Source organism: Chroicocephalus ridibundus, chromosome 4 (genome assembly GCF_963924245.1).
Source record: "Chroicocephalus ridibundus chromosome 4, bChrRid1.1, whole genome shotgun sequence".
In the NCBI taxonomy this organism is placed as follows: Eukaryota; Metazoa; Chordata; class Aves; order Charadriiformes; family Laridae; genus Chroicocephalus; species Chroicocephalus ridibundus.
The window spans coordinates 13,616,430-13,631,153 of NC_086287.1; the positions used below are offsets into that span (position 1 = coordinate 13,616,430).

General features: G+C 40.6%; 1 protein-coding gene across 3 annotated transcripts in view; it reads left to right on the forward strand.

The window, feature by feature from the left end:
* Positions 1 to 72: 72 nt before the first annotated feature.
* TRIM66 (tripartite motif containing 66) overlaps positions 73 to 14,724 on the forward strand; it is a 58,225-nt gene continuing 43,573 nt past the window's right edge. For 2 of the 3 annotated variants that reach the window (XM_063332620.1, XM_063332621.1), the window contains exon 1: positions 5,777 to 6,024. In XM_063332620.1, coding sequence (XP_063188690.1) covers positions 5,805 to 6,024 — 220 coding nt within the window. In that variant the 5' untranslated portion in view covers positions 5,777 to 5,804. Of the gene's footprint in view, positions 973 to 5,776; positions 6,025 to 14,724 lie in introns of those variants that run through there. The other variant, XM_063332622.1, reaches the window with a different exon arrangement.

Here is a 14,724-nt window from a genome sequence, read left to right on the forward strand (position 1 = left end):
TTGCTTAGTTATTTCTGGCAGTTTTTGATTAGTGGTTTGACTGCTTCTTTCTGTCTTGAAATTGCCTGGCCACAGTGTCCAGCATTTGGCAGGTAGATACCTCATTGTTTGGTCTTTACGAGGTAGCAAAATAGAGGGGTTCTTCCTGTATTTGTGCAGCTCTTTCAATTAGTGATCCTCTTTACAGCTGTCTGTGAAAATGTGATTTCATGTTCAATCGATGGGGGTTTTTATACACTAAAATGGCATCTAGGTGAAATCTGTGGGGAGACTGCCTTAACCTTGGGGGATGAACAGCAAGAGCGTGGACAAAGAACTGCAATAGACCAACACAAAGTGGTAGTAGTATACCAAAAATTGCTGTGTGAAAGAGTCTTAGTGTGGGAAATTGCTGTCAGTAAGCTTTGTGATCGACAGGCTGCTTTTTGGTATAACGAAACAGTTCTAGACCCACTGCCACTAAGGCGGGGTATTGGAGGGAATGAAGGGGAAGTCCCTGGGAATAGTGTGGGACAGTAGGGAAGAGCTGAAATGGTTTCTGCAGGCACTGAAGGTCTGCCTGGTACGCGGCTTTCTCACAAGTGACACCAGCTTCTGAGCAGAACGGTGCTGTGCAGGGTGCCTCTTTGCAGCTAACGGCAACTGTGCCTCAACGTTCCTCTATCAGCATTATGCATAAAATAAGATGTATTTTGACTTTAGTTCAACAATATGGTTGAATTCTTTGCTGTTTCATAGTGGTGTTAATGAAAGGCCTTTCTAAACTACAACATTTGCGTTTGTCCCTCCAGTGCTTCAACTGCTGCTAAATGGATGACGGCTGCCTAGCTTCTGGTCAGTTGACGTACAGAATGCAGACCATTTTAATCCATGTGCTTTTTAGAAACTGCTGGTGTAGTACTGGGTGCCAGCTGAAGTGTTTGCATCCTGGATTCCTCAGAACGTGAGGCTCATAGTCATCTATAGGACAAGGTATTTAAAAGATGGGTGGACATGGTGCTTAGCGACATGGGTTAGTGATGGTTTTTGTCAGAGTTAGGTTGATGGTTGGATTCGATGACCTGAAAGGTCCCAACCTAGACAATTCTGTGATTCATGGATAGTACAACACTACTTTTTTGCAATCTTTTGTGAAGTTAGGCTGACTTCTTGCACCACAGGATGAAATTGCTTCTGCACATGGTAATTCTGAATTTCACCAATTCATAACAATTGTAGCAGCAGCACGGTGTCCCTTTGGTAATTGTGGCAGACTAGGTGGACAGACAGGGTTAGGCTAAAAGCTTTTAAAACTTTAAATAAAAGCTTTTAAAAAGCTTTTATTGGATTGATAGATGGCAATTCCAACTTGGTGTGCTCTTAAGGGTTAGTAACAGCAGTAATGTACTGAAACTGTTGCTTAATGACAAAACTAATACAGTAACTGTTCATTAACTTTCGCAATCGGTCCCCTCCTCAAGTAGGGTATGCAATTCTGAAGTTACCCTGCGTGGGACAGAAACGCTGCCAGCTACCTTCAACCTTCTTTACAGCTAATATAAAGCAATGGCACAGCTCTAGAACTGCACTATATGTATTTCCGATGTGTTTGGCTTAACGTGACTACATAAAATATTCCTTGCTTAGTTATAACATCAAAATAGGACTTTAGTTGCTAATGCAAGGCTTGACTCTGCATGCCAAAGCAGCATCTTTATCGTGTGGTAAAAATCAAACAATTACTCAAAACTAGTGAGCTAGCTGTTAGTGTTAGACCAAAAGCATATAGATACTGTCACCTATTTTTTTTTTGCGTGTTCACTGCTAGAAGTCCTGAATTATTCCTAATAGTTGCAAATTACCTTCTAGTATGTGTGATATGCTCTTAGGTGATGAGCTCCTAATCTAGTGTTTGGCAATAATTAAGTTTAGAGGGCTTTTAGGGTAAAGCTGACATGCATTGCTTTGTTAAAATAGTTCAGCTTAGCTAGTGGTACTGCTAGTTGTGAAGAACTGTAACTTAAATGAACAGTTTCTAAAACACTGAGTAAAGAGTATGTGAACTTTATCTCATTGACTGCTGGGACAACTGTTTCCTAATATGTGATGGTATTTACCCACTGCCAAAGCTAAATCATTTCCAGGTAAGTTGTGTGGTGCTGCAAAACCAGGAACGTTGTTAGTCCCTCATGTCAGTGGTCGCTGACCCTGTGCACGCATGACAACAGGCAAGTGACGGTAGCTCACTGACATACGTAGTAGGTACCACTCTCAATTATTTGGTATTTTATGCCTTAGGTAATTTTTCCATGTTTTGTAGTCTTTTCAGTGCAAAACGTGCTTTGTGTGAAGCCTGCCAGCTCCACCAACTGATCTCCGCTCCACTAAAGACGGGCTTGGGTATTTTGTGTGGTGGTTGGGATTTTTGCATAGCTGAGCCTCGTCCATAACATACCTACGCTGCGGCTGTAATGGGACTTCTCCTTCCTTGGCGGCTGCCTGTGCCGACTCCCGAGATAAGCGTCTGGAGGAATAAACCGAACTTTGTTTTTGGGATTGAGCTGTTTATGCAGTTATGTTTCCCAAGAGCCCCTTTCCCAGCGGCAGGGCCGGGGCCGCTCCTGCCACGCCACCCAGCCGCCGGGTACGGCTGGCGCAACCGGCTCGGGCACCCGTCGGGCTCCGCAGCCAGCAGGGGCGGCTGCCGGCAGATTCCGTGCCGGGGCTGGCGGCCCTGGCCGCGGCCGGCCCTGCCGAGCACTGCGGGGAGCGGCGCCGGCCCGCCCGCCGCTCGCCATGGCAACGGCGGCACCGCGCGGAGGACGCTTCCGCTGACGTAGCGCCCGGCCTTAGTCCCGCCCCTCCAGCTGTCACTCACGGCGTTGGGCGCGAGGGGGCGGTGGCCGTTGGGCGCGCGGCCTCCCCTCACAGCCGGCGGCGCCGCGCTGCCTGAGGGCGGCGGGTGGCGTAGCGGGGTGCGGGGGGGTGCCTGGGTCTGGGCTCTGCGCGCCGGAGGGGGCTCCGGCAGGCTGTGCTGCCCGCCCGCCGCTTCTTGGGTATTTCCGAGGCGGGGGCGCTGAGTGACCGCAAACTGCGTTTGGCGTATGAAGAACCTTCTGTGAGGGTTGATAGGAAGCCCCCAGGGTGGCTGTCCACGGTGTCCGAATAAAGGATTTTCCTATATAAAAACAGGAGAAATAAGGAAGCTAAATGAAGACTAACTACCTTCTTAAATGTAAAATATCTTAATTTTTATTAGGTTGGTTGTTGGAGTTTTTTTGTTTGTTCATTTGGTGTTTTTTGGTTGGTTTTGGGTTTTTTTTAAACTTACAGATGTGCTTTGGTAGATGGGGATATTTTTATTCGATGTTTTCCAAGTTCTTGGCAACTTACAATACTACTAGTGAAGCAATTGCAGACGAAATGGGTAAAGTTGATGTTACAACATTTTAAAATGCTGTAGTGAGCCTTGTGTAGCAACATCCATGTTTAATGGAACTAAGGAGTTACCAAAAAAATTATTTTATTAAATCTGAGAAAAAGGAACACAAGACATTGAAAGTCTTGCATAGAGAGTTTATCCCTGAAATACAGAAATGATAAAGTTACAGGAGTGTGTCATCACAGACTGCTCTTGTATGAAGTGTATCAATGCTCTACTGGAAGTCAGAGTCCCGTGATACCTGGATGCTTCGCTTCGGTTTGTGTTTGGGTGGCCATGTCCTTCCCGAGGCCACGACTGGTGCTTTGCTCCTGGGGCAGCTGCCCAGCACAGTGCCTTCCCGTTGCCCTCATCTGGGCTGACACCCCAAAAGCCCAACGCTCTTCTTCCCCTTCCAGGTGTGACTCAGCCTGCCAGCTGCCCCCCCACTTCTCCCTGTCCTGCCTCGTTACCCTCACCACGCGTCTCCAAACGCAATTAAGTTCATTTTCTGTGTCATCGCTGCTGCTTGGTTTGGTGTTTCCCATCAGCGTAGCCAAGTCACTGGTAATGTAGCTGCTTGGCTGCTGATTTGCATACCTGTCTCAGCAGGAAATCTTAAACGCTTTTTTTTGCCTTTTTTTTTTTTTTTCCCTTTCCCCTCCTACCAAAAAACTTGTACGTAGTTTCATACATTATGCAAAAAGCATAAATTAAAATGTATGGTAAACCGCTTCTGCTCATGCAGCCACAGGTTTGGACTTTATGGTGATACAGCATTTCCCATTATTAGGCTTTGTTTGCACTGATTCTCTGTGCATGGATGCTTTGGTCCTGGGCTGTGGTTTCTCTGTCTAAACAATGTGGTAGTCTAAGACCTCAACTTCCTACTGCAGAAATTACATGTTTTTGTAGGTGCTGGTTTGTCTTCGCAACAGTTGTTGCAAGAAACAATAGAGATGGAGCGAGCTGAAAAGCTGTGCTGCTCTAATGACGTTTGCCTCTGACAGACGGTTGATGAAGATGCACTGTAAAAAATGAGCTCATGTAGTAAGCACTGATATGATGTTTATTAGTTAAGCCACAGGTATAATTACCACAGCTCGTTTCTAAAGGAACCTCTAGTTTTGAAATTAAAATCATAAGTTTTAGTGGTAGGTTTGAATTTGTCTAAGTGAATTCAGTAAAGTTGGTGGATATCTACGTGTTTTCATTTGTTCCCAGAATGGTTCTTGGGTATAAAATATGGTGCAGACTTTGGCATATGGTGCATTTTTTCTAAAATATTTTAAATAGCAATGACTTTAGGATACAACACTTAAAAAAATTCCTAGTTGTGAATTTCTGAGACATTAATAATTTTTTTGCATTGTATACAAAAACCAAACCAAACAGACCTGCTTACTAACCTTTTCCACTGGAATCTGCCCAAGACAAAATCCCCCAAGAGAATGCATAGCCCTTAGATTACAGCTGCTGCTCTTCTGTGCTGGGGAGATCTGAAGATCATAGCTGCAAGTTATGTACTGCTGGTAGCAAGGCCACCATGCCAGGGCAATGGGCAGTTACATGGGTCTCTGGCCCCAGGAGCTTTGGTCAACTGGAATGGTGATTCCAGGGGAGAACAGACTCTTTGCTTTTCCTCCTCTGATGCCACTTGGAAAAGTTTCCCTTTCCAGGCTGTATCTGATCAACATCTCTCAAAATCTCAGAATCAAGGATGGAGCATGAACTGCAAAACTCTCAGTTTACCCTGGGGAGGTTGGATTGGCAGGAGGAACACTGTCCTGCTTATGAGAAGTTCAGGTTTGGTCTGTAATTTGATCTGTGGTCATCCTGACAGTTGAAATTTGATTACTGCAAAGTGCATTTTATTAAATTTCTATAAAGAAGATTGGCAGAAGATGCTGTACGTTTGTCAAGGCAGCTTTCTAACATGCATTGCTGAAATGATGGACACATGATCAGTTGTGCTTGATTATTTGCTTTACCTGAAAACTATGAAATACTGAGGTGAAATTTTAAAAGCAGTCAGAGAATATCGTCATTTTTATTGCACAGTTTCAGTGCGTCTAGCAGGAAATGTACAGCGTGTGACAATTCAGCCTGGTAACAGCTTTGTAAGTAGATCAATAGAACAGATTACTTCAGTTTTTACAGAAGTTGCAAGTACTATAGAGACATAGTGGGATCATGGTTTGTAAACCTTAAACCACACTTTCCTGCACAACAATCTGCAAAGATACTCTTTTTTTGTGAAGCAGGTATGTGATTTTCAGCTGCAAGGAACTTCCTCTTTCTTCACGATGACTAAATAAATATTGTTTCTGAGAACGTGCATCCTGCTGTTGCCTTCTAGTTTGCGCTTGAGTGATCAAGTGTTTTGTTAAGTGAAGGGGTTGTCATGAGCCATTTTGTGACTCTTCGTGTTTTTGATGTCAAACTTCATCCAACAGAAATGGAGACCCTGGATCTGCTGAGGAATTGTTTAGTGTGCAAATGGGACCTGCGGAGGAGAGACCCCAGAATGCTACCTTGCCTTCATTCCTTCTGTAAGGACTGTCTTCCAGATTTGATTCAAGGATATAGCTGTATTCCCACTGAGTATGAAGTTCTCTACGAAGGTAATATTTAAGAATCTCTGGCTTGTGGTCTTTGTATTACAGCATTATAAAAATAGATGGATTGAGAAGTACTTTTTGTAGCCTATTCTTTTACAGCACTACTTTAAAAGAATGAACTAGGAGACTCAAGATTTCTATCAGTAGAATTGGGAGCAAGCCTCCTTCGTTATGTTTTCATCCAACAGCAACGTTTTGAGGAGAAATGACGCAGTAAGGCAACATATAACATTTTCCAGAATGGGCTAAGTTTCAGTTACTAAGCGTGACATTATGACTATTCGATTTGCTTACCTTAATAAATGAATACATGTTACAAGGTAGTTTCTAGGCTACATCTTTATCCAATCGTTTGGACATTTTAGATGTTTCTATGTTACTGCTTGTGGTGATAGTTTTCCTTCTCTCCCCTTCTTGTGCCACCTCCCCCTCCAACACCAACACAAAACCAAAAACATCCGGTTCTTTGTTCTTAACAGAGGTCATAGTAATTGTTATTAGAATATGTATATTGTGGTGTACTGAAACTCTTCCTTTTATCCCATTGTAAATGTGTTTTCTCTCTATCCGAACCCTTCTGACTGTAGGCTATACTGTAACTCACCCTAACAAGCCAAGTAAACTAGTGAGGATGAGATGCGTTTTGTGACTGTGGCTTTTAAAATCCTGAAGTTATTAGCACAGTTTTTGGTAGTGATGTTAATAGAAAATACATAACTTTCTTGGAATAAAACACGACTTAGATCACAGAATACAGTCATTTTAACTGAATGAGTCTTAATTGCCATGGGGAAGCATTCCAGACTCATTACTAATTTATAAGAAGAGCAAAGGCATGTAGATTACTTGTATTTTCACAGGCTTTGAACTTCAGATGAACAAGAGGCATCATTTATTATCTCTTCCATAACAGATTTTAGAACCATGTAGGAAGAGAAAATACCTTCCCTGAGGTGATGGTAATCTGAATTGACTAGATAACATAAACGAGACAAGTTCAGGTTTGAGAACAAATGGAAACAGTGTTAGGAGATCACAGTTGAAAGACCAGCAAAACACAAAAGATAAAGGGAGTAACTTAATGGCAAAGGAGAAAGGCTATTCATGCATAGGGTACAGACAGAAAAACATATAAAGGTAGGAGAAGACAAAGAGAACAAAGCAGTCATTTCAAGTAAATGTTTCCTTAAAATTTTTAATGTCCAATCATAGTGGGCTTAAAGTCTGGGGGATCTACTTTATAATAAGATGCTGTTGAAAACAACCGCTCCGTTACTTTTTATGTGTCCTCATTTGACATCTAAGCCATTCCTCTCTCCTTCTTGTTTCTGTTTGCCAAGCGGAAAAGTGAATTTATACCACTTGGTGATCTTGGATGAAGTGCAGCTAGAGGTTCTTATGAGTTGTTAAAATATTAGATATTTCTTCAAGCTTCTGACTGGATTGGGAATTATTTGTCTATAGCAAATTGGAAAAAATACTAGTTTATTTCTGTATTCTTGAAGTTTCTCTGTTTACTTCCTCATTCTGTTGTAGGTAGGGAACTTTTATGGAAAAGAGCAAGATTAGAGAAAAGAAATAATGAGTGGTGATGACCCAGTAAATAAAGTGAGACACCAGGTGCAGAGGCTCAGTTAATATATGAGCAAGGAGAGCAGGAAAACCAAAACATCTGTGTGTTGTATTTAACTGAATGACTGAAACTGCAACCATTACAGGTCAGCTAGGATAAATTTGTGAAATCTTTTGATGGCATGATGTTAAATGTTGCTTGTCTTATCTGCCCCGATTGCTGAGTTATGGGCAGTACAATGCCAACTCAATTTTCAGTGTTATCTTTAAGTATATCATATGTAAGCGCCAAAGCTAAACTGTAAAGACAAGTGTTAGACCCTTTTAGCCGAGTAAACATGAAATACTGCCTGTAAGAAAGATGTGTTCCTTACTCACTATGAATTCTTTAAGCAAAATGTAAGAATGGAAAAAGTGAATGTATTTCTAAGTGAAGGCAATCTGCCATTTGCTACAAAAGCATACTTGAATTTGTGTTTTTTGGTATGCTTTACTATAAATGGTATTATACTAACATAAAGCTCTTTTGTAGTTTATTGTTGTTGTATTAAGATTGCTGAGAAGATGAAGGTAAGTGGTCCTGATATTTGATGGGGGTTGATGTTGGAAACTTTTGTACTTGTATGTGTTTAAGATGATTCATGAATGAAAGCTCTGAGATAGTTAGAGTTCTTATGGAAAAGCTGCATACACATCAGAATTTATTCAAAGCTGTCAGAACTGAGAGTTTGGAAGTAATTTGAGTGGAAAAAGAAAATTATCTTGGCGAGTTTGGCTCCTACATATGCTTCTTATTTGAAGGGGACTTTAAGATTCTTAGTCTTTCTTTTCTTTTTCTGCAGACCAGTGTCACTTTCCTTTTTTTTTATTCCCTTTCTTCATGTCACAGAGAATACACATTCATTTCCTCTGCAGATCTGCACATTGTGTGCTTCCAGTCTGTTTAGTTCATGGGAAAGAAGAATTTTATAGAGAGGGATTGTGTAAGAAAAAGAGGGAGAAAATTCCCCCATCTTCTGAGATGGAAATTTCTTAGATGAGGACTTTCCCAGGCTCCTGCCTGTGTGAATTGCCACTCACAGGACAGAGTGAAAACATACAAAATTGGTTATTGTATGCTCTGTTTGCTTCTTGAGTCTGGCTCTTTCTCACTGAGTTCTCAATACATTCAAAAGCAGATTCATCCAGGTTCCTGTGCTTATCCCTCCTTTCTGATTTGGAGGTGGGTGCCGCTATAAATTGCCCTTTATTTGCAAATCTTGCTCTCCAGGAGACGTTCAATAATTTAAGTTGCTTTAGTGCTTTAAATATGACCAACATATTAATTTCAAAAGCAGATAAATGAAGACCAGTGGAGGTGCATTGTTGTGAGAACTTCATGGTTTTGCAAGACTGTCTCAGCTCCAGGGTTGGTTTTGTGTTTTTTTTCCTTTAAAAAAAATAAACAATCACAGGTAATCACTGCTCAATCACAGTTTAGATGCCTGAGTACAGGGCAGATGAAGAAAGATGTACAGGAACACCTTGCAGATTTCTGCTAACTAATATTAAGCCTTGGTATTATTTATATTTTGTGACTGAGCTGGGTAATTTGTCTAACCTGAAAATTACACTTTATATGTGTAAAACGTGATTAGTAGTTGCCCAGCTTTGTAAAATGCTTTGGGAAGTGGTAAATTTAATTGTATCCTGGTTTTGTATTGAACTTGTGTGTTGAGCTATTTTTTCTGAAATTCTATTTTAAAAATGTGCTTTGCCCTTTTGTGCTTCTCTAGGTTGGATAACACAAGTAATGGAAAATGACTGCATAATTTCTATCTACATTCTGTGCATAAGTCAAAAACTGTCCACACTTGAGTTATGGTAGCTTCCCACATGCGAGAGAGGGTCTGCGATCCCCACTTAAATGCCAAGAAATGCAACAGGGTTATGTATTAGAGAAATGCAAATTGATCAGATAAAACTAAGAGAAAACAGACTATTAGAGAGAACAGATGTGAGTTCAACTGTTGACAGATGTCCACTTGCTGCTCTTTATTATTTTCAGCTGAAAATATGTGCTTTTCTTTAGCTTGTAAGGTAAGTGTTATATATAACCGTGGATTCCTAATTGTGAATGCTTGTTAGCAAGGCACACCTTAAAACTCAGCCAAGCGTTGGTCACACTTGCATTTAATGTGTTCAGAGATATCTTCAAGGGTGTTTATTTCAAGAAAAAGGTTGAGCTCTAGGACTCCTTTGGCTCTAGGCTTATTTTCAGTATGATGTTTTAGCATAAGAAGTGTGGTGTACTGGCTTAAGGAGACTCCAGATATCAGCACACAGTGTTGTACTGTACTTATTGTTGTACAACACAGTGTTGTACTTAGTACTTATCTTGTACTAAGTCTGTATGTAAAAATAAATAAATAAAAATGCACATCTACAGAGTTCTTTAAACCGTATTTAGGCTTAGAGTGCAGTATGGTTTGTCCGCCTTGGTGTAACAGCTGTTACATCTCCAGGACCCAAATGACCTTGTTTTGATGCAATCATATAAGGCAAGTGATGCAATACATCACATCTATTAATTCTGAAGGAGAATACCCATTTGCTTTAATTAGATCCACTTAACACAAAATACATGGTTTATTCCTAAAAAGGGAAGTAGAAAGGTAGTACCAAAGAGGGAAACTGTTCATAATATATGTATTTAATCATCTTAAAATGGATTTAAAGTAACTCAGCCCTTCTCACTCTGTTCATCTGCCAGATCCAAAAGGCAAGTGAAACAATGAGGGTTTAGTTATATAAATATGAAGCTGTAGCGTGGGAGGTTGTCTTCAGAACTGTTTCCTATAACCTATAATTGGGTCTCTGAGGAAGTGTAAATTATGCCTGCAGCTTGAGCTGTAGCTAATGCTCTCTGAGAATAATTATTCTGATGGCTGTTGGAGGCAAAAGAGCGGAGGAATAGGTGCAACGTGTGGACAGCGTGTATAAATGTGGTGTGTATGATAGCTCCACTGTTTGTTTCTTTATGCTAATCAATTCTCATGATAATAATAGGTTAATTATCTGCATTGATTTATTTCTGAGACAACCAGCTTGAGGGTTCTTTATGTTTAAACCTGACCAGACTGGAAGACCTTGAAACAAAACGGCGAGCTGTGGCTTTTGATGTTCAAAAGGTCTTTGTACTCAGTTTCCTTATATGTTGCAGAAGTTACAGTCGGCACTTTCAGAGATGATTGCTGCAAATTACCCACAGCTCTGTCACTTACAAATTAGATTGCTACAATATAGGTGTAGTGGAAACTTGAGGGCACTCAGAAATTTCAGTTCGTTCTTTATTTGTGCTTTTCAAAGGAATGCTCTGTAATGAGGGTTGCTACCTTCATGTCTGCTTACTATTCCCTGGGTCCAATGCAACGTGGCAACTTTTATTAACAGAAATGAAAGTGCTGTGGGATGTGAGAGACCTGACAGTGAGGAACTATGGCTTGAACAGTATGTGGCAGAACCTTCTTGTTTTCCTGAAAGCTGATTTTGAATATCCCAGGTGTGGTTCTGGAGTCTCCAGATGGGTGACTTGTCTATCTAGTTACTATTGCTGATGGGAGTGTGAAAGTGGCAATAAACACGTGGCTTATGAAAAAGGGCTGCCAACCAGTTCAGCAAAGTGCTGCTGAAGCTTTTCAGAGCTCAGAGATGTGTGTATATAAACATAACACACACACAGAGGTACGTCTGTGGATGTCGCTTTCTAATGCTGGTGGCTTTTGTGGTGGTGTTCAGGTGTGTTATCCTACTATGGATGGTAGTTAAAGGAGTAGTGGAGCCCTGGAAGGATGTAGGTGCAGGACTATTACTCCACATCCCTCATGTGATGAAATGTCATGGGAGTCTGTTCAGTACAATTTGGTCTTCAGTGATTCTTCAGTACTAGCTGATAACTCAAATACATTGAGAATAGCTTATATGTGGTTTATCCTGCATATAATTCTGAAATAAGGTTATATTCTGTATATCGCAATGAAACGGCTTAAATCCAACTTTAGGATCATTGCTAGCCTTCCATTGCTAGACAACAATTCATAGTTGTCTCTTTAGCAATGAAATGTGATGTCATAAATAATGAGTTCAAGTGATAAACAGCAGGAGGTAATGAATAATAATGAACAGTGGACTTCATTTGGGCATCACGATTGCACCATAGTTGAATTTGGCTCCTGATCTCCTAATATGTAAACTGTTGTTTGAATCCCATAATTCCATGTTGAATTGCTGTTTAGATCCAGAAATTGCATCATTCTCATACGTACAAACAGTGAGTCTCTAGGGCTTCTGACTACTCTTCCCTTCACCCACAGTGCTGTAATAATGATATATTTAAATGAGCTGTCTGCAAAGTACAGGTTCTTAAAACAAATCAGCAATGTTCTTTAGAGGCAGTGGTAAGGTAGGAAGGCAAGAAAAATATTTAGGGAATGGTCTGCAAAATGTACCATGGGAGTGAATGGCATTGTGAGACCTGCTGCTACCTGGATCTGGAAAAGCTCTTCTCTTTTCATCTGCATGCTTGCTCCAGGTTACTCTGAGGACTGAGAGAAGACCTAGACAAGGAGGCAAGTAGGATGCTGCTATTCATTCTCACTATGGGATTGTTCTTCCACCACTTCAGGAAAAATACAACCAAGGCAAGTTAGCAGTGGCCTGAATGAATCTGAGAGGCAAGGGCAAGAAAGAAGGCAAGAGGAAAAAATAATATCCACCTTGTAGTGACTCGGTACATCTTTCTGCCCTGCTTGATTTTTCAGCGTTTCTGGCTGAAGATGGGGGAGCCCCAGATAGTCCGTGAGAGTTGTAGCAACTTCAATCTGCAGTAGGGCAAAGCCTGATTCCAGGGAGTGCACCGTGTGTGCAGTTCTACTTAAAAACCACCCACTCCCCAACACAAGTGACTTTGTGTGTAGCTCTCTAAGTGACTGTTTATCCAGAGGACAGGTAAGGGGTTTCTAGGAAATTGTACTTTACTGGTGATTGGCACTTTGAGCACAAGCAAAGCATAGCACGCTTGCTTTGTATTGTTGAAGTAGCTGCTGCTTATGGCTATTTGTAAATATGTCTGTAAGGTTTGCTTAATTTCAGGGTAATTGCCTCACAAACCATTCTGTAGTGTATTTATTATGCCAAGCTATCATTAGATTCTTTTGGGAATTTATATTAAAAATGGTTGGGCATTTCCAGGGAACACAGGTTTTTACTAAATGGAAAAGGAATCAAGTAAGAAGCCCAATTAGCTGAACAAGTATGATCTTTGAAGCTACCACATTCAGGGAATCCCTCTTTTAGCAAGATGCAAATCCATCTCCTGTGCTTTTAATGAAGTCTTAAATATAGAATTCAGTATTAGGACAGGCGAGAAGGTGCTACTGATTAGTCCTCCTACAAGTAGACTACTTCCAATACAGTGCTGCCACGGGGTACTCATTATTTTTCCTGTTAACTGTTATGGTCTTTGTTCTGATTTTTTTTTTTTTTTTTTTTAACCTGAGGGCTGTAGAAGTCTTATGTTCATCTCAAGGGAGTTTTAAATTTGAAATCAACACTGATTTCAGTAGCATAACTTGGATCTAATATCTGGGAAAAAATTGTCCCATGTCATCCAGGGCATCACTTTTAGTTATCTCCTAATATTAATCAGCAGTGATGTTACCTACCTCCAAAATCATGACTGTTCCATATTTCTTAATACCACTGCATTTCTCTCTATATATATACAAGAGCTTTTGTGCAAAACTGAAATCCATGCATGATATATGTTTTCTTAGAGTGAAAATTATTGAAGTTTTCTTTAAATACATTTAAAAGCATTTAAAAGATGGTCCTTTCCATTGTCAAATTAATGCATTTTTTTATACAATGTATTTTGTATTTCACTGGTTTGTAGTAAATTAGCGTAATTTAAAGTTCACATGAATGATTCTGAGGCCATGAGCGTTCTATTAAATATCATTCAATTGGTATAATTTGATGTAATGTTCTGCACTAACTGAATAGTGTTGGAATGTAATAAAATAATAACTTCAATATTAACTTTTTTCACCTTATGTGGTGTGTAGACAGACATCGCTCTTGCTATGGCAAAGTCCTGAGCATTGCTTTTGTTTCCCGAGTAAGCAGCTGTTTCCGTAAACGTTTTGTGTAAGACTGTGTGCTCACCTGTATGGCATCTAGATGAAGGAATGACTGAGAGAGTCATGGATTTCTTACTTCAGCAAGTAACCTGTTGAAAAGTTCCCCTTTGGTCAATTTGTGGCATATTACGTAGTCTCAATATGGAGGTTTTCTCTCTGTATTAGCCAGATCAAGAACTGGCACTGCTTGGTCAATGCTGTTACGGGAATAAGAAACTGGTTCAAAGTCTCAAAGGGCTAGAGGCGATTCCCTGTAAAGTCAGTACATGGTTTCCTACTGACTACACCAAGAATTAGAGCATGTCCCATGAGACTTATTTGAGAAACTGCTTGCAAAGTAAGTATTTTGCTTCCTAGCTTGTCAATCAAAATCTGTCTTTTTATTTCTGATGCTGTTTTAACTGTGTCATTTTGTAAGGTGCTCACAGGGAAACTTGAAAACTGTTTTGCCTTCTAGGAATTAGTACTACAATTCACTGGTGCTTGTAGGAGGGCACTGTCTTAACACGTCTTAGGTACTGCAGTGCTGCTTCTGTTTTTACATTTCTCTAGAGAACTGAGCTGTTAACGGATATCTAAAAGACACACACAACCATAATTTGGGAGAACATGGAGAGGTTTCAGTGTGACTAATATAAAAGCATTCTGTTGTCCTAGGGTGTAACATATGAAGGTGATTAGGTACAAATATTCATAGAATTTTAGACTGGTTTGGGTTGGAAGGGACCTTTAAAGGTCATCTAGTCCAAGCCCCCTGCAATGAGCAGGGACATCTTCAACTAGATCAGGTTGCTCAGAGCCCTGTCCAACCTGACCTTGAATGTTTCCAGGAATGCGACATCTGCCACCTCTCTGAGCAACCTGTGCCAGTGTTTCACCACCCTTATTGTAAAAAAATTCTCCCTTATATCTAGTGTAAATCTGTCCTCTTTCATTTTAAAAGAATTATCGC